The sequence below is a fragment of the Mercurialis annua genome, linkage group LG6, assembly GCF_937616625.2.
Source record: "Mercurialis annua linkage group LG6, ddMerAnnu1.2, whole genome shotgun sequence".
Lineage (NCBI taxonomy): Eukaryota > Viridiplantae > Streptophyta > Magnoliopsida > Malpighiales > Euphorbiaceae > Mercurialis > Mercurialis annua.
In genome coordinates, this window is record NC_065575.1 from 6,912,283 (window position 1) to 6,934,889 (window position 22,607).

Consider the following 22,607-nt stretch of genomic DNA (forward strand, 5'->3'; position numbering starts at 1 on the left):
TTAAAAATTGCATTTTTAGGCCCTTACGTGGATGGAAATTGGCAAGTGAAACTCACTCTCCGTTATTGAGAGTGTGAAAAAAAAAATACTCTGACATTTTTCTTTTTTTAATCCCCATAAATGCATATAAATTTTAAGGACCTAGGTGTATTTTTTCATTTTCACTTCTTCTTCTTCAGCAAATTATTGTGAAAAAATAACCTACTTTTCTTCAATTAATTCTCTTGCATTATCAAATCTCAAAACTCAATTACGATTTTCTGATGATTTCCCAATAACCATAACTACCTAATCAAACTCCTCCATCTTTAAATATAATTTCTCCATAAAATCTCCAGAATTTCAAATCTCAAATTTCATTTAAATTCATTTGAAACTCAATGAAGATCATTTCTTTTTAGTATTTTTGAGTATCCAGATTGTTTTTTTTAGTACCTAGATGGAGGAGAAGCCTATACTCACATCTTATCCCAGTTCGAGGAAGAAACCACCGCCACCGCCGCTCCAACTATAGAGAAGACCACGTCAGATTGTTTGGCGACGTAGAATGGCGAATCGGCGAGATCGGCGCCCATGTCGAGCAGAGGTTGAGCTCTGGAGAGTGTGCGGTTGAATACGGTGAGAGAAGCCGACTTTGATTAGACGAGAACACATAGAACAGGCCATTACACCGGTGCCAATCCAGCTGATACAAGTGTTTGATGGGCTGATGGAGAGCTTGCCGGTGGTGGGAGTGGTGGCCATTGAGCGGTGGAGGAAGAGTAGAATTGAGCTGGTGTGAGAATAAGATTATTAGGGTGGTGGCTACTGTGAGAAAGTGACGGTGGAGGAGCGGGAGTTTTATTTTGTGGAATTTTGTTGTGTTTTGGTTATCATAGCATTTGCAATTCAATTGATTATACAGATTATTGAAGAAATTATTGTTAATTTTACACTACCAGTGTGAGTTTATTAAATTAAAACTGTAGATATTTTTATTTGAGTTTTGAAAAAAATGGCGTTGTAACCAGAGATCCAGAGAAAGAAGATGATGGCAAAAGTATCATTTTGTCATCAATATGTTTTTGTGTTACTAATTGGTTATTAAATTATGATTTTGTACAAAATAATCCTTAAATTGTAATGCCACGTCACATTTTTCCGTTAATTAACGGAGAGTGGGCTTCACTTTCCATTTTCCATCCATGTAAGGGCCTAAAAATGCGATTTTTGAAAGTAAAAGGACTCAGCCGTGAGCAACTTTGAGGTAGGGGCTTCTCGAATAAAAATGGTAAAGTAGAGGGGCCTCCGTATAGGTTTTGCCTATAGAAATATAAAAAATCGAACAAATTGAAAAAACATCTAGATTTGTTTCCCACGTTCCTCAAATGAAGTAACATCAATTTATATATGCATTATATTCATATATGGTTTAATTGCACCAAAAATCACCAACTTTCGCGTGTTTTTGATATTTAACATAATTTTTTTTTCTTGGCATAAAAAATCATCAACTTTAATTTTTTTGGCATATTCGTCCTCATAACCATTTCCTTTGAAAAATTAAGCGCAAAACGGCGCCGTTTTATATTCAAAACGGTGCCGTTTCACATCCCGTGAATAAATATGTCAAAAAATAAAAGTTGGTGATTTTTTATGCTAAGAAAAAAAGATTATTTTAAATACCAAAAACACGCAAAGTTGGTGATTTTTTATGCAATTAAGCCTTCATATATTGTCATTCCTAAAAAAATGTATTTTTCTTTTATTCACGACTAAAATTTACAATAATATTAGTCAGGATGTATATTGTAAATCAATTTTAATGTGATACCAAATAGATAGTCATAAGATAGTTATGAATTTAATCTAGTAAAATACATGTGATATAATCAGGTTCATTGATTAAGTGAATTTATCTTTTATATGTCTATATGCTTCATGTGAAAAGCCACTTTGGTTAGAAGAATGTAGAATCAATATTGGTTTCATATCCTTATTAAAAATATAAATAAGATATTGAAGGAAATTATTGCATTTAAATTGTAAGAACGTGATGGCAATTCAGGAAAAAAATTCGAAATGGCTCTCACTAAAAAAATTGAAATGGCTCTCACTGATCAATAGCCCAAGAATATGGTACGAAAAAAAAGGAAAAATTTAGGAAAAATACTTCTATTTTAAAAATATTTATAAAACGTACCTCACAGCTGAAAAGTTAAACAAAATACTCTCTGTTTTTCCATGTTTATATTTTTGCTCTAATATATTTATTATTTATTTATTTACTCCATATAGTTTTTAATAATACTCTGTAACTTTTTAATTTTTATTCCTTTACTTTTTTTTTCTCCTTCATTCTCTCGTCTTCACTTAGGTCTTCTACTACAACTTCTTCGTTCGCCGGTGCCGGTAGCAATCTCCATATCACCACCGCAAACATCCATAGAAAGAACAGCGATCACGACCGGTAGAAGGTAAAGCAGTAGCAACCGGCGGGATCCCCATCGTTTCTTTCCTCGATAGTGCCGCCTCTAACGCCGCTTCCGCTGCCGTCCTTATGGTCGCCGCTCTTGTTTAAAATTGGATCTCGAGATTTTTTTTCTTTTTCTGTTATTCAGATTCGTTGGCTCTATTATTTTTAAAATTTTCTTTCAATTTTTTTTCATGAATGTCATAAAATTATTCTCACCCTTTGAATATGTTAATTGTAATTGATTCTTCGCGTATTAATACGATTAATTTGTTTCTTTTTACCTTTATGACGAACCTTTTCCAATCATTGATTGTTAATATGTTTTTATGTAATCATTTGCTTTGCATTTATTGGGTCTATTGATTGAAGAAGATTTATTGTATCTTTTGATTTTATTGGATTTTATAGTTTATTTGGGGTTTGTGTGGTCTGTGTATTTCATGCTCTGCAGATTCATTTAATGCTTATGCGGTGGTTTAAGGTACATCACTTACTGATTCATTCTTTGTTTAGTCTATTAATGATTTAGATTATTACATGATGATAAAGTCATGTGCGAGCTATCTTATATTGTTTGTGACAGAAGGAATGAACAAAGTATAATGGAGGATCAAAAGAAACATGAGATTCCAATAACATTGAATAATTTGAATTGATCTATATAAATTACGTAAAATAATTATGTAAAAAATACGATAAAATTATATAAACATTATGATTATGCTATGATAACATTATGATAAGTTCATGATAATACTATAAAAATACTATAAAAATGTTATTTAATTTATGTAAAATAAATGCAAAATTATGATAAGATTATGCAGATATTATAATAAGGTTATGGTAATATTATGATAAAATTAATGATAAAATATGTAAAAATAATGTTATATTAAATAAATAGTAGTATATAATTTAAAATTAATAAAAAAATATATATTTTAATTAAACATAATTTATTTATAATATGATAATATTACTGATAAAATTATAATAATATTTTGATAAAGTGATGATAGAGTACGTAAAATAATTTTATTATTAATTTTATCATAATATTATGATAAGATTATGATAATATTATGACAATGTTGTTGATGTTATTATGATAAATTTATAATAAAGTACGTAAACTAATTTTGAACAAAATAAGATTGTATGATAATATTATTATAAAGTTATTATATTGATGTGAAAATATTATATATAATTATGCACAAATTACATAAAATAATTTAAGCAAATATTATGAAAAAAAATTAGGATCATCTTATTGATAAGATTATGATAAAATTAAAAATTTAAGGATTTGGAATTCCTTTATTTTCTTCATACTCTTTGTTTTTTCATTTTCCATTTCTAATTTCCAGCATGTGTTTTCATCTGAGTATAATTTTACATACCGTTTAACTTATGTTAATAAAAAAACATGTAATTAAATATCATATAAAATAAAATAATAACATAGTTCAGAACTAAATAAGTATTAATAATCGATTTTTTTTCCATAAATAAATTTCATAGTTTATAAATAGCACAGCTTATTTAAAGAATATTGGTGATGACTGGATTCCACCCATCATTTTTTCCAAAAGATAAACAACAAATCATAAAATTTAAATCATTGTCCTACTGTTTCTATTCCTTTCTCAAAATTCCACTCCACTCTCAATCCCATTCCTTGCAAGTCCACTTTCTTTCCAAACAAATAACGCCTAATAAAATTAGCATCACTAACCACCCGTGACCCTCTCGTGAAATGAGATTGAGGTATAATTTATAGGTAGAGTAAAATTATAATTTTTTAGACACAAAGAGTATAAACATAAAAGTATTAGAAACGTGATGTATTTTTACTAACTTTTCCGCTTTGAGGTATAATTTATAAATATTTTCTTATTTTAGGTAAATATCTAAATTTCTCAAAAAAAAGAAGGTAAGATTAATATCGTTGTTGGCATTTTTATATATATACTTCATTTATTCCAATATCTTGACATCAAATTTAATATATTTTAAATTTAGCATAAGATATATAGTATTGTACTATTGTCGTCTGTTTCATAAAAAATCCTAAATTTTAGTATTATGGACTTGATTATCATTGTAATGAATATGCTCTTAATAATGAAAGTTGAAAAAATTAAAAAAAATAAACTAAACTGGACTAAAAAGAAAAACATTCTTTTAAAATAATGTTTAACTATGCATTTTTTTAAATACTTTGGATAAAAAAAAGTATATTTACAAATTTAAAACATCTAATGTGAATTTAATTCATTAAATTTAAATATAATAAATTTTAACTTTTTAGTAATATAATTAAATTTTGTCAAATGTAACCACCAACCTTTATAAGCTAATTCTTACAAGCCCACCACATTTGGAGGCTTAAGCATTTTGGTCCACCTATTTGTTTGAGAAAATTTGGAATTTACGTAAAATAAGTAATAATAAGACTTTATATCTCAACACGGAAAAAATGGCAAAAATACATCACTGTTTTGATTTTTTTGTGATTTTACTCTTTAGATTTGAATATTTATTATTTTACTCTAACACACACATGACACATGCTCTCTCTCTCTCTCTCTCTCTCTCTCTCTCTCTCCCTCCCTCCCTCCCTCCCTCCCTCCCTCCCTCCCTCCCTCCCTCCCTCCCTCCGTGCGTGTCCAGATCTTCCACAATATTATACAAAACTATTTTCCATTCACTCCTCTTGTGTTCATTCACTTTAAATTCAATTCTTTTTTATTCATTAAATTTTCTTTAGGTCTTTCATAATTATGTAGAACTATTTTTCTTTCAATTTTTTTTGTTCATTAAATTCTCTTTTATACATTCAATTTTTTTTTATTCTTTTTTAAATTAACTGGAGATTATAAATTGTATTTCCATTTTTTATAAATATTAAATTTTAAAGCAAACTTATCAGAAAATTAAATGAATGTCAACAATCTATTTTATTTCCATTTCCCATCTTATTATCATGTCATTACGAGTATCATATAAAGCGAATTATTATATGATAATGTAATCATACTGCTGGATAATATAAGATAAAATCGCAGTATCACATTATCATATGATTATCACTTTATCATATGATTATCGCAACTTCACCTAAAATGTAATTATCAATGTATCATATTATATTTTAATTTTATTATCATGCCATTATCAGTATCGTAAGCAGACTATTATCATCTTATTATCATAGTTTTTTTGTAATTTTTTCATGCAAGTATCATATTATCATACTATTATCATTTTATTATCAATAAAAAACTTATCATAATTCACATTATCATCTCGTTATCATAATTTTTATGTAATTTTTTTCCATGGATGTATCATATTATCATACTATCATCATAACTTTGTTATTTAATTATCATCTGGTTATTACTGATATCATGATTTTTTTTGTAATTATATTTTCACGTACTTTATCATCCAATTATCATAAGCTTATCATACTTCATTATCATCTAGTTATCATAATTTGTATGTAATTTTTCTATATAGGTATCATATTATCATAACTTGATTAATTAATTATCATTTGGTTATCATTGATATCATGACTTGTTTTGTAATTATATTTTCACGTACGTTATCATCCAATTATCATAACCTTATCATACTTCACTATTGTCTAGTATCATATTATCATATGATTATCACAGTATTACATTATCATATGATTATCACAGTATTACATTATCATATGATTATTACAATTTCACCTTATCATATAATTATCAATTTATCATATTGCATTGTCATCTTATTATCATGCCATTATTAGTATCATATGTAGCAGATTGTTATCATAATTTTCTATAATTTTTTTAAGCAAGTATCATATTATCATACTATTATTATTTTATTATCAATAAGAATCTTATCATACTATTATCTTCACATTATCATCTAGGTATCATAATTTTTATGTATTTTTTTCATATAGATATCATATTATCATACTATTATCATCGTATTGAAAATTATAGTTTCTTATTATTTTTTATCATTTGGGGAAGAAGATTTTAGTGTTTATAAAAAAATTTCACGATCTTAACATAATGACATCACATAAATATATTTGAGCTATAATTTATTGACTACTTTCTTCAATTTCATGCTTCAAATTGGTGATTAAACAATATATTGTATCTTAATCACCATTTTGAAGGGATGAGCGAAATATCCAAGTACCAAATTAACCAATCAAGTTGATGATTTTCAGTCGGATAAGTCTAAGTTATAAGTTTGGGTTTAATGGTTTTAATAAAAAAATTGATTATTGGTTCGGTTCAAAATTTGAATTATCACTTAATAAATCAAAAATTTAATATTACTTTGCATATATGTTGGTTTTAACCAAAGACCGAATTACCAACCTATTTTTTCTATTAGAACTTCTTATCCATTTGGTTTAGTTTTGAAATTTGATGGATCGATTGATTCAGTTTTGGGATTGTCGCTTTAGTTTTGACAAAATCAACTGAATTTTGACAAAAAGCATGTGTTGCCACATAATAACTAGAGATGTGAACTCAACTCAAAAAATTGAATTGAATTAAAATTTAAATATTTAGACAATTAAATTATATTAATTTAACGATTAATTAAAAGCGAATAAAATGTTTTTTTGGTAAGTTAAACAAAAAATCAGCTTTTGATAATTTTATATTGAATGTTATGAATTATAGTGAATACGATTTTTATGCACCCTATAATAGACCCTCAACTCAATTTTCTTAGCATTGGTCCAATTGGCAATTAAGAAAACAGCTTTATAAACTATTGCTGAATAGTCATTATGTGGTTTAATCACTAAAATTCTCATGATAATTTTATTTTATACTTAGACCACCTTTTCATGATAAATATATAAATTAAAATATCTGCATAATTAAATGAGAAAATAAGCTCGTAATGCCACCTTTATTTCATGCTAAGCCACCTTTATTTTTATATATTTCAACTTAAAGTACCATTTATAGATTATTGGAACATGCACACATTTGGCTAGCTAAACAATAAAAAGGCAGGTGAAATTTAGCTATCAAAAGGTATGGAATAGCAGCCAAAGTAAGTTCACAGACTAAATATCAGACACATCAGATTTTATTTTTCTTTTGATAATTAAAGAAGAGAGCGTCTGTGGGAGAATTAAACAGACAATTTAGCGATTTGATGTTCAATATTTATACTATTTAAATTATAATCATTGGTACCACAATAAACTCTTAAAATATATTGAATACGTTAATAAAACAAAAAATTGAATAAATACTACTACTATTTTATTTATTTTCAAACAGTACTGGTTGTATTTTACTCATTAGAAGTGAAATATAATTATAATAAATCTTTAAAATTAAAAATATTAATTGTAATTGATAATAAACGTCTTTAGATGAAAGGTTGAATTAAAATTGCCTTTTCTTTTACTTATTGTTTTTGCTATTTTGTCGTCATAATTTTCTTTTTTATTTTGCCTTTTCATGTAATAATTAATTCCTGAAGGTCAAAGTGTGACACTTGAGTACTTGACACATAGTCCAATTATCATATAAGTAATTGGAGAAGTTTGCAATGGAGGTGCATGGAATACATGATTTCTGTAGTTGGAAACTTTAGAGTTTATTTTAATTTCTTTTTTAAAAGAAACAGATAATTTAAATTCAGAACCACATACAATTAAGATATTTAATTTAAATTCAAAACCACACACTTTATATTAAACTAAAGCCACAGGATTAGCTTAAATGTTCTGTCATATAGCAGTTACAACCTTATACAAGTTGGTGAAAATCCAATATAATATAGAAGATTATGATTCAATATGCACTTTGATATTTAGACATTGCTTGGTTAGCGATAAGGCAACTTCTTTTTGTTATTATTTTTTTAGCAGAAATATACGGGGTAAATACTATTGTATCTACAACATGAAAAATTCTTATATAAACTCAGTCTACCACGTCATCTGTAGAGTAAACCAATAATATCATAACACCTATTAAAATAAGGGTATTCTTGTAATTTCGTTTGTTATTAGCATACACTTTTGAATAATGATATTACAAGAATACCCTCATTTTAATGAGGTGTTATAATATGATTGGTTTAGTCTATGAATGACGTGGTAGACTGAGTTTAACTAAGAATTTCTCCTACAACATTTGGTATGTATTAGTGATTATATATATGTGTAAACATTTATGTCATTCATGCCATATACGTTGAATACATTGTCTACGAAACTCATCATTATGGTGGAACGATGCCACAACTATCACTTCTGACACTTATAGAATTTTCTTTAGGATTTCTTACATGATTACTCTCTTTAGTCAGCTTTTTTGCATTTATACGCTATAAATAAAATATTAATTAATATTTTTACACTTTTGTATTGTAAACTTTGCAAAGCTACGCCTTTTAATTTGTATTGGTCGACTCATTAAACTGGATATAGTCTTTTATATTCCAATTTATTCCAAACACACCATTATTATATCATTTATGCTATTTTTTTTTATAAATAGGAAGGGGGAGATTGAGACTCGAATATGAGACCTTTTACTAAGATGTCTGTGACTGTTAGTGTATTCTGGTTAGTTCCCAATTTAATTAAACTACTTATTTTCTTTAATTTTAATAACTACTTTATATTTATTTCAATTTATATATAAATTCGGTACGAATAGAATTCAAATTCTAATTGTCTTATATAAACTGTATCTGGATAGAAGCCAAATTCTATTTTATATAACTAAAGTGTAAATTGTAAAAAATTTATATCAAAAAAATTTATAAGGAGAAGGCAAGGGAGAAACAACATTGCCTTCAAGATTTCAACAAGTGCTCTTCATCTTGAAAAAAATAAAAAAAATAGCAATTAGGAAAAAAATCATGAGGCTCGCTAAAAAAGTGAAAGAGCTCAAGAGCAAAAGTGACAATCATGAGAGACCCGTCTCTTTAAGAAAGAGTGTTAAGGAGGATCCAAAGTCTTATGGGATGATGATTCTCAACCCGAAAATGCTTCATGGAATTTTAAGAGGAACCAACACTTGAGGTAACCACCCCTCCAATCTTTCTTATCTTGGGATGATATTTCTTATTAATTCAGTATTTTAAAAGAAAATAAGCTTATTAATTCAGTTATTACTTTGATAGGCAATCAGTTGATGTGCAGCGGGAGAATTTGATTTCATCGACAAATTATATGAAGCTGGTTAGACAGCTCAATATTTTAGCTGATTACATGGTTAGTTTACTTATTGATGTTGTTACAGCTAGTTGGGATCAAGGTAAACTCTCTCAGGTGTTCTCCTCGCAAGAAATTGAAGATATTTTGAAAAGTCCGATCAGTAATAGACCCTCTCTAGATAAGTTATTTTGGCCGTTGAGCAAGAACAATTTTTTTAGTAACATTTGGGTATTATCAAGCTTGCAATATTATAGAGAGTGGCCCTGCAAGCAATAAGATATGTTACAAAATTTGAACATACCTAGTTCAACCCAAAGTTCAGGACTTTCTTATAAAGGTGAGCATTTGAACGGACCGACCGAATCGGTGATTTTTGGTCGCTTTGATTCAATGGTAAAGTGTTATTGGGTCAGTTCGGTTATAAAATTATAAATTTTTGGTTTTTCGTTTTTGGTTCGATTTTCAATTTAAATTTTACATTATAACCGAAATGACTAAATACTGAAATGTTGAATTTTAACTAAAACACAGCGTTTCAGCTTGACTCGAACTCTTAAAGCCTTAAAGCTTAAGTAGATGTTTAACATCCTTAGTCTTTCAACCCTAACAGTTAGGAATGAGAAAAAATCGAACCAAACCAAAAAAATCGAATTAAACCAAACCAAAAAACAAAACCAAATAAAAAATTGGTTAATATGAATTAGTTTGGTTTAAAATTTATAAAAATAGCGGTTTTCAATTTCGGTTTAGTTTCAAGGTTCGGTCACCGAACCCGAAAAACTAAAATTATACAACATAATTTTATGAGAAAATTAGGTATTTACCTAAAAAAAGAAAATAATAGGAAATTCTACCTCAAGATAAAAAAGATACAAAAAATACATCAGAGTTTTACCTTTTTTATTTTTTTACTCTTAATATCTAATTATTTATAATTTTACTCCATAGACAATCTGTATTTTCTCTCTCAAAAACAATAACATAAAGTGTGGTTGACAATGACAGGTGATGTTTGTAGCGTTGGAGGATATCTTGGGCTTTGGCGATGCTAGAGGATACATTAGCAGACATTTGCGGAGCCGTTGAAGGGAGGCTTTGGCGGCGGCGGTGGAGATAAAGTATGCTAGGCGGCGGCGGTGGAGATAAAGTATGCTAGGCGGCGGCGGTATTAAAGGTGTCAACGGCGGTGTGGTGTCTGCTTTCAAAATCCCTGGCATGGTGGCTTAAACGGCGGTGTGGCGTCTGCTCTCTAATTCCCTGGCATTGTGACCTAAATTGAGAATTGATTGTTAGATTAGATGCAAATTATCCTTGCTGAGCTGAATTGCTTTAGCTTATAAAATAGGATTAGGTTAATTATCTATTTCTCACAACTTTAAACCCTCAAAATAATAAAATATTATATTTATGCTTGTGCATAATTATTGGCCAGCTCATATTGTGTAATTGAAAATGATATTGATATGAACCTGAGTATCGAAAATTTGGGTATTTCGGGAAAAAAAATGAATATAGCAATTTTATGCTTTAAAATTCATTTTACACACCTTATTATTATATTATCATATGATATTATCATTATTTTTTTATAATTCATGAAGAGTTAAATAATATTATCATAATATTATAGTTGTCTTATCATAATAATTATTTTGTCTTTTTTTTGTTCATAATTTTTTTTAATGTTACTGATTTTGAAAACAACGAATTGATTTATGGTACATTTCCAATGTTTTATAATGTATTTAACCATTTAAACACCATACAAATAGTACAAAAACACCGTAAAAAAGCACCATAAAAATCTCTACAAAAACACCATAGTTACAGTATATTATTATCACCTTATCATATTTTTTATATTTGAATAATATTATCGTAACCTTATCATAGTTTTTACTTTGATAATTTTATTTAATTTGTGCACAATTAGATAATATATTACAGTAATATTATCATATAACTTCATGATGTAAAATTGTTTTATAATTTTTATATGTTTTATCATTAACTTATCATAATAATATCAATAATTTTATCATAGTATTATCGTAGTATTATCATAATATTATCATTATCTAATTATAATATTATTATAAATTTATTATAATATTATCATAATTTTATTATAACAAATTTATTTTATGTACTTTATCATAATCTTATCATCACATTATCATAATATAATCATTACATTATCATAAAATATTATCGTTACACTATTATAATCTTATCATAACCTTATCATGATATTATCATCTGGTTATCATGAATCCTTCTATAATTTATTTTTTACGTAAGTTATCTTATAATTATCATACTTCATTATCATCTAATTATCATCCTATAGTGTTATGATAAAGACATGATAATATAGTGATATTGGCATGATAATCAAACAATATTTTATCATAACATTATCTTAGATATTATCATAACATTATCATAGATATTATCATACCATTATCATATAGATACCATAAATATTATCATCTTGGTATCATATGATAATGATATGATAATTAAACATTATTTTTACAATTTCTTTTTATAGTGTTATGATAACTACATCATAATACAGTGATACTCGTATGATAATCAGATATATTTTTTTATAAAAAATATTTTTCTCTACAATATTATGATAATGCAGTGATAATCATATGATAATATTATCATTACATTATCATCATATTATCATTAAATTATCATAATATTACCATAATATTATCATGCAAATTATGGAGAATTAGATAACATTATTACAATATTATCTTAACTTTATTATTATATTATCAAAGTCTTATTATAGCAAAATTATTTTACACATGTTATCATAATTTGGTAATTACATTATCATTATATTATCATAACAAAAAAATATTAAAAAAAATTGAACATCTTGAAAACTAAAGCCTTAATCATAGAGAAAATAATTATTGTTCTTTTGTTTGGCCATGGGGATAGAAGATGATGAACGCATTTGATACGATTTCTGCAAACTTATGTCCAGTAACACACCAAGGAGCAAAAAAGTGTCTGCTTACTTATAGCACGAAGAGAAAAATATATTAAAAGATACAAATGTTAACAATTTTCTGGAGTTATATCCTTTTAGGAGCATACAAATCAATAAAATTCCCTTGCAAAATATAAAAATTCCTCAATTAATATGTAAAATACATAATATGTAATTCACCTTCCTAAGTAACCGATTCAAATTCTGCGTCAGGCTGAATATGAAGGACTGAATTCAGCGCTGAGTAAAGTATTAAGTAATATACCAAGCATCTACAAATAATAAGTAATAAGCACTGAGTAATATATATATAAAAACTAGATTTCTATAAGAATTGGAATTATGGTATTTTGCGAGTTTAACCTGTCCAGATAGTTGTCCAAAATTGGGAAAGAGGACATAGATACAAATTTATATCTTATAGCCATGATCAGATATAGAAATAACCCATGAAGCACACAAGCTACAAATGAAGTTTGATAACAGCTTACCCAAAAAGAATGAGATGAAACCTCCAATTATGTAAAAAATTAGATAAAAGCTGCCGCAGATGTAACCGAATAGATCATCCACTCACAGCTTCCCGTTCCACTGCCGCTGCCGTAGATCATCTCCACTGCCGCCGCCGTAGATCGCCTCCACCTCGCCGCCGGAGATCGCCTCCACCTCGCCGCCGGAGATCGCCTCCACTTTCACCGTCGGAGATCGCCTCTGCCTTTCAGAGAAACAGAACAGCGAGAGAAAAGGAAGAGTAAAAGAAGAAATATACAGAGTATTAATTTTAAATTAAAAGAGTAAAAGAATAATTAATTTAAATTTTAAAGTAAAAATATAAAACACAATAAAACCGAGAGTATTTTCTGTAACTTTTTGGTTGTGAGGTAAATTTTACAAATATTTTAAAAATAGGAGTATTTTTCCTAAATTTCTCTAATTTTATCAGGTATACATGCCACTATAAATAGCCCGCTTAAAAATAAAACCCTAATTTTCTAATCTCTTTTCTCCTCACCTTTTCTTTTTTCTTCTCTCAATTCTCTCACCTCACCTTCATAGCCCTCTTTTATATTTTTTACTAGTTTTTTAATCTCATCTTTCTCTCCATCGTTTTCATTAATGGATCATCGGTCTTGTTTGCAAAATTTTAACCAACAGAGAAATAAATGAACTTTGACTTAAGTAGCAATTTACCCTCTCAACTTGTCAGCAATGAGCAATTAACACATAAATTAATTTTGTAGTCAAATCAGTACACGAACTTGGTGATTATGGGCAATCAACCCCATTTTTGCAAATCAGTTTATAAATTAAGGGGGCAAATGGCCAATTAAGGGACAATTAACCTACAAATTGAGGGGACATATTGTCAAAATAGAGCAAATTGCCCACAATTACCAAGTTCGTGTACTGATTTGCCCACAGAGTTAATTTATGTGTTAATTGCCTATTTCTTAAAAGTTGAGGGGGTATATTGCCACTTAAGTCAATGAACTTTATTAGATATATCAACTCAATTTATTGTTATTTTTATATTTTTTAATCGTTTTGTTTGTCCATAGATCCATCTTTGTTCATTTATTTTCTTTTTGTTTTTGGAGATCGGCTAATGATGGGTAAGATCGGCTCATGCATGTGACGCCGGTGGTGATGAGGGTTGCTGCTTTATCGTCAGACTGGCGACGAATTTTGAACCAGAATATTTGCTATATGCATTTTGAATCTGTGATTATAGAGAGAATAATTATTCTTGTTTTTTCATTTTTAGTTTTTTTTCTAATCTCTGCTTTAAATTTATTATTAAATTTGTATGTTTTTGAATCGGTGAACAGACCGAGCCAAACCAGAAAAATCCGACATTTTTGATTTACCGAATCGAAAAAACCGTAGACAAAATTATAAATTTTGGATTTTAATTTTATAGGGGTGATTTGGTTTGGTTTGATTTTGGGAATTTGCACACCGAACCGGACTATGCTCACCCATGTAGAAGGTATCAATTTCTCTTTTCATTTGCCAACCCTTGCACTTTTTTTTCTAACTTTATTTGATAATCTTTATTCCATCAAACAACCAATTAATTTTCACTCATCTATTAAAGACCGAAAATTGATCGATTCAATTAGTAGGTAAATTATTTGCAATAAATTAATTGCAAAAATAAAAGAAAAATCGCTTTCTCTTTTAATATCATACACTTGATTACATGTTGATTTTGCGGTAGTGGATGCTAATTTGCAGCTTTTTTTAATCCAGAAAAAGGTAAAAGTGGATATAAAATTTTAATAAACTTTTAGAAAAAGTTAATTGAAAAAGTCCATAAATAGCCCATTTAATTGAACCGATCAAACTGACTGGAAAACATTCCGGTACAGAATCAGTTAATGCTTTTTGTTTGGTCGATTCGGTTATATAAACTGCAATTTTAGTTTGGTCGGTGCGGCAATATTCAGTTCGATTTTAACCGAACCGATCGAATGCTCACTCTTACTTTCTCAAGCGTATATGTCATGGTTCTTTGCCTTGTGCTAGTGTGCTTCCATGGTAGATTGGTCGGAAGCTAGTTTAACTCTCTAAAGGTAGAAGATATTAGGATTTTCATTTTGAGTTTTTGAATTATAGGATCGACCCGAATAAAATAGTCTTCAACAACTCCAGAATGGCGTTTCCTTTTATGTTTAGTTGCATTCCATCCATGATCTCCAAGGTTGTTGTTGCTCAAAGTCGGCATCCCCATCAGGTGGTTGTAGCGTTTTGGTAGTCTCCTCCCCAACCTTCCATCTAAAATCAATGTCGACGAAGTAGTTTCTATTGATAACAAATATCTATTAAAAGCACTGTTTGCAGAGACTCGTCTTGTTTAGTGCTTCAGTGTGGAGTTTGTGTGTTGAATGGTGTGATATATACTGGAATTGCCGAAGCTATGGTTGTCAGGTGTGGTTTACTACTATCTGCTCTTATCAGCTGCTCGTCTATAGTTGTGGAATATGATGCAAAGGACATTGTTCGTCATATTATTGTTGACAGTTGTTTAGCCCTAGCTAGAGCTAGAGCTGCAGTTTTAATCAAGTTGCCCATGCAATTTCTAAGTGGGGTATTTTCTTCAGTAGATACTGCATTTTTTATGGTAAAAATTCTCTTTCAATTAATGAACTTATTAATTCAGTTCTTTAATTAGTATAATGCAATTTCACTTCCAAAAGAGCTACAAATTGTCCAATAAAATGTTATCACTTTAGCTCCAATTTATTTATATAATGTTCCAGCCACTCCAAAAATAGCACAAAAAGAGAGATTAATATTATTGACCTAGTGATAAACCACTAACACCTTCCTTTCTCGTTTGGGCTCAACGCACTTGGAAAACGCTCTAGCAACGGAAAACCGACTGCTATAGTAAGGTATCGAGAGAGCTTCTTTCTGCTTCTTATTTCATATGGATATAACCAAGTGTGGGCTTAATTAAATAACAATAAAAATTTAACCTAAACGCCCTTATCATTCGATCATCCCTATAACACCTCATTTGAAGAAGTAAAATAAAATAGAATGTTAAATATAAAAATGTTTCTTTCAACAATTTTTTTTTTTTTTTTTAAAGATAATATGAATCTTCATTAACTGATTTAACAGTAAAAACTTGTTATTGAAATTTGAAAACAATAATTCTCAAAAAAAAAAAAAGAACATTAACACTATTACCATTGTAATGATACATAAAAATGTACCGAGTGTTTACTTGGACTGGTCTTTGGTCCAATTTCCAGTGCATAATAATAGTATCAAATTATGTCAGACAAGTACATACATATCATTTACATAGGGGAAACCTAAATTTTAAATAAAATAATATTCTATAATGTCAAATTACCCATTACCTACATACAACAAAGCTCTGAATTAGGGTTCCTCTCCCAATGCCCTTTTCCCTCTCTGGGTTCTTTCTGACCTTTAATTTTTAAATATTTCTTAAAATCACAGTGCACAACACATAAAACAAAAAGAAAATAGGCAAACCCCAAGACAAACATTTTAAATAATAATTTAGAATGCAGCAGCCCCATTAACCCTCTCCATCTTTTAATGCACTTAGCTTAATGTATGGCACACATATATAATTTTTTAAGTTTAAAATTTTAAAACTTGCACAAATGAGATCCATCCAACCCATACATGACTAGATTCTCCCTTCTGTACAGCTTGATTTTTAGATAAACTAAGAGGAGACTCTTTTATTGTTATTTTTCTTTTTCAGGGTGTCAAGCTAGGGTATAGCAGATAATAAGAGGTTAATATTTCTACTTTGAGGTGTACCATTATTGGGGTTTAATCATTTTCCACAAGTTTCAAACTTACATTGAATTTTTGCAGCTGAATTTGATGATCGTCCATTGTTTCAGGTCAAGCTGCAGAAAAATTACAGTTTTGGGTCTGATTCTGACTAGGAGGAGCCCACCACCACCATGAGATGAGAGGCTGATTTCATCACTGTAAGACTGTAATTTACCATTACTTAGCTGTTTCTACTGTTGCATTCATCCTTTTTTTTCTCACTCTCACTTGATTATTTCTGTCAGGTTGAATGGGAGCAGCACAAGAATCTATTCCCACCCAAATATGGTTCTTCTGAAGCCTTCTTTATCAAAAACTTTCAGTTTTTGATGACAGTATTCAAACCGAATCAACTACAAAGTACATATCCAAGATTTTCTTGAGCTTTCAAAGAACTGAGATCTGCTTCAACTGTACATATTCAAGATTTTCTTGAAAATCATCACTCAAAGCCATGGATGATCCACAAGAGAATCCCAATGGACTCACCATCAAGATTTCAACTTCTTCCAAGAAAAGTGGTAAAGATCACATTTTAACTCATGTTTCTTCTTCAAATCCATCTCCAAACTTGAAAAACTCCATTGAATCATCCCCTTACAGCTCTCCTCTTGTGTCACCACCATCATCTGCATTTGTTTCAGCTCTTCAGTCACCATATATATCACCAAGAGCTATAACTGTAAACACAACTCCACCTCCAGACAATAATAATAATAATACATCACAATCTGATCATGACATACCAAGTAGCTCATACACTCCTCCAACTGACCAGTATGAATATTCCGACGATATTCCGGCTGATTCGAGCCTCAAGTATGTAACTTGTGGAGGAGCAGTTCAAGATCCTGCTCCTCCACGCTTATCTTTCTCTTTTCCGGTCCCTCGTATTTCGTTTAAAGCTTCTGTTTCGCCGGCTGCTTCTAATGCCAAACTCAGCTATGATGTTTATATCGGCTTTCACGGCCAGAATCCGAATCTTATTCGCTTCTGCAAATGGCTTAAATCTGAACTGGAGCTTCAAGGAATTGCTTGTTTTGTTGCTGATAGAGCAAAATACTGTGAGCAAAGTCAAGAGATTGCAGATAGAATTATTTGCTCAGTCACTTATGGAGTTATAGTAGTGACTAACTCCAGCTTTCTTAACCATCTGAGCTTAGAAGAGATTAGATTCTTTGCTCAAAAGAAGAATTTGATCCCGCTTTTCTTTGGCACTGGACTTTCTGAAATCATGGGGCTTCTCTACTGCAATTCAATAGATAAAGAGCGGAAAGAAGCAATCGATGGACTACTCAACTCTCATGAAATCAAATTGGAAGCTAATGAAGGTAACTGGAGAGGCTGTATAGCTAAAGTTACCGGTTCGTTACGAGCTAAGCTTGGTAGAAAGAGTGTCGCTGAGAATGATGCAGTAGAAGGATTCGAGGAGCTTCCGTTCCCACATAACAAATATTTCGTTGGTCGAGATAAGGAGCTTGCCGAGATTGAGACTGCATTCTTTGGATATGGGGATAGTGTTGAACCGAAGTGCTCCATTCCAGCCATAAAAGGAGAGACCAGTGGCCAATCTGATAGCTTCGAAAATGAGGATAGCGAGGAGACTAGGTACATAAACTTGGAGCTGGCCGGAGGCAAGTGCAAAGAACCGGCATTAGAAGCTTGGGTGGAACCAGTAACGGGGAGGAATTCAACATCGAAAAAGTCCAAATTCAAGAAATCAAAAAGTGGAAGCAACAGTGTGTTTTGTATAAATGGAATGGCAGGCATGGGAAAGACAGAGGTTGCACTTGAATTTGCTTATAGATATTCTCAGAGATACAAAATGGTATTATGGATTGGTGGGGAGAGTAGATTTTTCAGGCAGAACATATTGAATCTTTCTCGCAATTTAGGATTGGATGTGAGTGCTGATGGTGAAAAGGAAAGGGAAAGAATTAGAAGCTTTGAAGAGCAAGAATTTGAAGCATTCAAGAGAGTCAAAAGGGAGTTATTTAGAGACATACCATACTTACTTATTATTGACAATCTTGAGACAGAAACAGAATGGTGGGAAGGAAAAACTTTATATGATTTGATTCCAAAGAACACCAAAGGGTCACATGTGATTATCACTACCAGACTACCTAAAGTGATGAATTTTGAAATAATGCAGCTTCAGCCATTGCCACTATCAGATGCAATGCTGTTAATGAGAGGAAGAAGGAAAAATGAGTACCCGAGCGAGGAGCTAGATTTTCTTCAAAAGTTTGAGGAAAAATTGGGAAGGTTGAGCTTTGGTTTGTGTGTGATTGGTTCACTTCTTTCCGAGCTTTCAATTTCTCCATCGGCACTTTTTGAAGCTGTGAGTCAAGTTCCGGATGATGATGGTTCTTCGGCGCACTCCTACATGAGCATAAACGACGAGCAATACTGTAAAAACAATCCATTCCTTATGAAGCTTCTGCGATTCTGTTTAATAGTCTTGCAACAAACCAATGGCACAAAGAATCTTCTCGCCTCAAGAATGCTTCTTGTCGGTGCTTGGTTTGCTCCATCGCCCATTCAAGCGAATTTGCTGGCAACATCAGCTAAGAGTATGTCTGCTATTGAAAATAGAATTAAGCAATGGACCAAATGCCTAAGCCTCACATTTGCTTGCTGTTATGGTTGTGGATTAGCACCCCAAAGTGAAGAAGAGTCAGCAATTCTTCTTGTTAAACTAGGACTAGCACGACGAACCAACAGACAACCTGGCTGTTGGATTCAGTTCCATCCTATAACTCAAGTATTTGCAAGACGAAAAGATGGATTATCAACTGCCAAGGCCACAGTGCATGGAGCAAGTAAAATTGGTAACCCCTTAATCAACTTTGATCATCTATGGGCAACTGCATTCCTTGTATTCGGATTCAAATCCGAACCCCCACTTGTCCAACTAAAAGCAGCAGATATGGTTTTTTACATAAAGCGGACAGCTCTTCCGCTAGCAATCAGAGCTTTCACAAATTTCTCAAGGTGTAATTTAGCACTGGAGCTTCTGAAAGTTTGCACTACCGTGCTTGAAGAAGTCGAGAAGTCATTCGTGTCGCAAATACAAGACTGGTGTCACGATTCTCTGTGTTGGAAGAAGAAAATACAGGGTCAACAAAGAGTGGATGAATATTTATGGCAAGATGTTACATTGCTCAAGGCTACCTTACTTGAAACCAGAGCAAAGTTGTTGCTGAGAGGCGGGCATTTCGACAGTGGCGAAAAATTATGTCGGACTTGCATAAGTATCCGGACAGTAATGCTCGGTCACAGCCATGCTCAAACCTTGGCTGCACAAGAAACACTAGCAAAGTTAGTAAGAATGAGAAGCAAAATATGATATGCTCTCTTACAGAGAGCTCAGTTTAGTTTTGTTTACATTGTAGCCATTTCACTTAGAAATATAAACATAAGCTTTCTCTTTACTTTTCATAATTCTGCTTGCTGTATCAAAATTTGCATGTTACCATTCAAGTTCTAAAAACTCATAAATTCTGGTAATATTCCTCTTACGACACAAGAACGAAAAATTTACTACAGTTTAATACAGGATCATTCATATGAAATGAAAAGGACAGGCAAGAAAAACAAAGAAAAATGGTAGTTGACAATAGTTATTTCTTTGTCTGAATCTGAATGATAAAAAATGCTAAGGTCCCATATCAGAATGGAGGGGTTTACACATTTCGGATCAGTTCAACAATGCCAACTCCATGGATTTTACCTTCTATGTCTATCAATCTATCTTAAACTTTCATCTATAATTCAGTAATCTAATCAAAATGTTGAAATAAGAAACGATAAAATAATACTATATTTTACAAGAATAAAATTTAAAAATTTAAAAAATATTTTCAAAAACAAAAACAGAATGCCATAATATAATACTCGAGAAGTTCCCGTGCAACATATACACAAAACAATATATAATATGTATATACATAAATATGCAAATATTTTAGGAGGTTAGGTAATCAATAAATTGGATATTGAGTCACCTCTAGGATTCAAAATTATAGTTAGACAATAAGTGAAATAAAAGAAGCTAGAGCACAAACAAAATTCAAGCTAACTCAATCAAGAATTGTTGATAAATTAAGTAAAATAGAATTACAATTGCAGAATTAGAACAAGAAAACAAATGAGCTCAGAAAGCAACAAAACAAATCCAAACACACAAAAAATCAAACAATCACAATTCACTAAACAAAAAAATCCCCAAATCAAATTCCAGAGATAGTTCCATATTTAGACCCATAACCAGAACGAGAACCAATCAAATTCCTAGAATCATCTTGCTCTTCATCATTATTTCTCAAACTGGCGTGAATTCCACACGCCAAAACCCCAACACAAATCCCCAATACCAAACTCCAAAACGCACCGCTTAACCAAAACCCTAAAATCGAAAACCCAGCTAAACCCGCAAAAATCATATGATCACTCACTTGATGACCCAGCAACACAAGCGGATCCTCCCTGAAGTAATAAATTATCAACCAGAGGCCGAAGATAACCGCGAATAGGATCAGCGCGATCGGCGTGCCAATGAGCGAAAGGGCGGCGCATAATGTGATGATGATGGCGTAGTTGATCAGGAAGTAGCGGAAGTTGAGGTTGAGGCGAGTTAGCGCGGCGGAGAAGGAGTCGGGTCGGGAGAAGAGTCCGGATGTGATGAGTTCGGGCCATGGGCGGTGGGTGGAGATGAAGGTTGTGAAGTTGTGAACTGATCGGGAAACGATATCGGTGGTGGAGGAGATTGGGATGGTTGTGTAGGTTGATGAGGTGGCGGCGGTTGGTTGCGTCATTACCGGAAGTTTGACCGACGTCTGACTAGAAGTGTTGGGATAAGTTGGTAAAGTTTGTTGTTGTAATGGGGAGCTCGTGAGACCCAGTTACAGATATAGTCAAAGCGCCAAAATTGGGACTTGTTTTGGCAATTAACTATTTAAATTTTTAAAAATACTAATTTCGCAGTACGTATTATGCACATGGCTCGTAACGTGACTTGACAATATTTATTAATAAATTAATCAATGTAAATAATATTAATTTATGATTTATAATATAAATTAAATTAAATTTATTACAATTGTATCAATATGTTTTATGTATAATTGATATTAAATTTTTTAGAGTTTTTGTTAGATTAAAAAATATTTTTATAGCAATTAACTAATTTAATAGTAATAGTTATATATAAAAAGAATTCTATTTTAAATAAATAATTCCATAACATTGGTTTATTAAATGGACACATAAATAGTAAATTCAACACACGAAAATTTATAGCTGCAATTAGAACAGTAAATAGTTAAGGTAATAATAGTCTCTAGCAAGTAATAATTTGTAAATAGTAATTTTATCAAGTCTTGGTATATTTGGTATGTTATAGATAATATAGTTTTCTAATCCATGTTAAATTCTTATTTCCTTTATCAAATCAAATACATATTTTCTTATCATATGGTGTCAACTTTGTGATATTATTTCCTATGTATTATTATACGAAAATCAAAACCAGGTTAATGTTTATGTCTTGCCATATATGCTAGCTAATA

General features: G+C 30.7%; 2 protein-coding genes and 1 long non-coding RNA gene across 5 annotated transcripts; 2 read left to right on the top strand and 1 right to left on the bottom strand.

The window, feature by feature from the left end:
* Positions 1–9,268: 9,268 nt before the first annotated feature.
* Positions 9,269–16,156, top strand: LOC126686138 (uncharacterized). Of its 3 annotated transcripts, XR_007643792.2 has the most exons (4): positions 9,269–9,551; positions 9,653–10,023; positions 14,304–14,695; positions 15,325–16,156. It is a non-coding gene; the product is annotated as an uncharacterized LOC126686138 (long non-coding RNA). The 3 variants fall into 3 exon arrangements; XR_007643791.2 differs by lacking the exons at positions 14,304–14,695; positions 15,325–16,156 and adding an exon at positions 10,692–11,124; XR_007643790.2 differs by lacking the exons at positions 14,304–14,695; positions 15,325–16,156 and having other exon boundaries at positions 9,653–10,130.
* A 1,332-nt stretch (positions 16,157–17,488) lies between these two features.
* On the top strand, positions 17,489–20,471 carry LOC126686411 (uncharacterized). The gene has a single exon (XM_050380449.1). It carries the CDS (start codon positions 17,489–17,491, stop codon positions 20,384–20,386), a length of 2,898 nt encoding a protein of 965 aa, XP_050236406.1. The 3' UTR covers positions 20,387–20,471.
* A 637-nt stretch (positions 20,472–21,108) lies between these two features.
* LOC126686413 (PRA1 family protein G2) lies at positions 21,109–21,958 on the bottom strand. The gene has a single exon (XM_050380450.2). It carries the CDS (start codon positions 21,852–21,854, stop codon positions 21,270–21,272), a length of 585 nt encoding a protein of 194 aa, XP_050236407.1. The 5' UTR covers positions 21,855–21,958; the 3' UTR covers positions 21,109–21,269.
* Between the last annotated feature and the right edge of the window lie 649 nt (positions 21,959–22,607).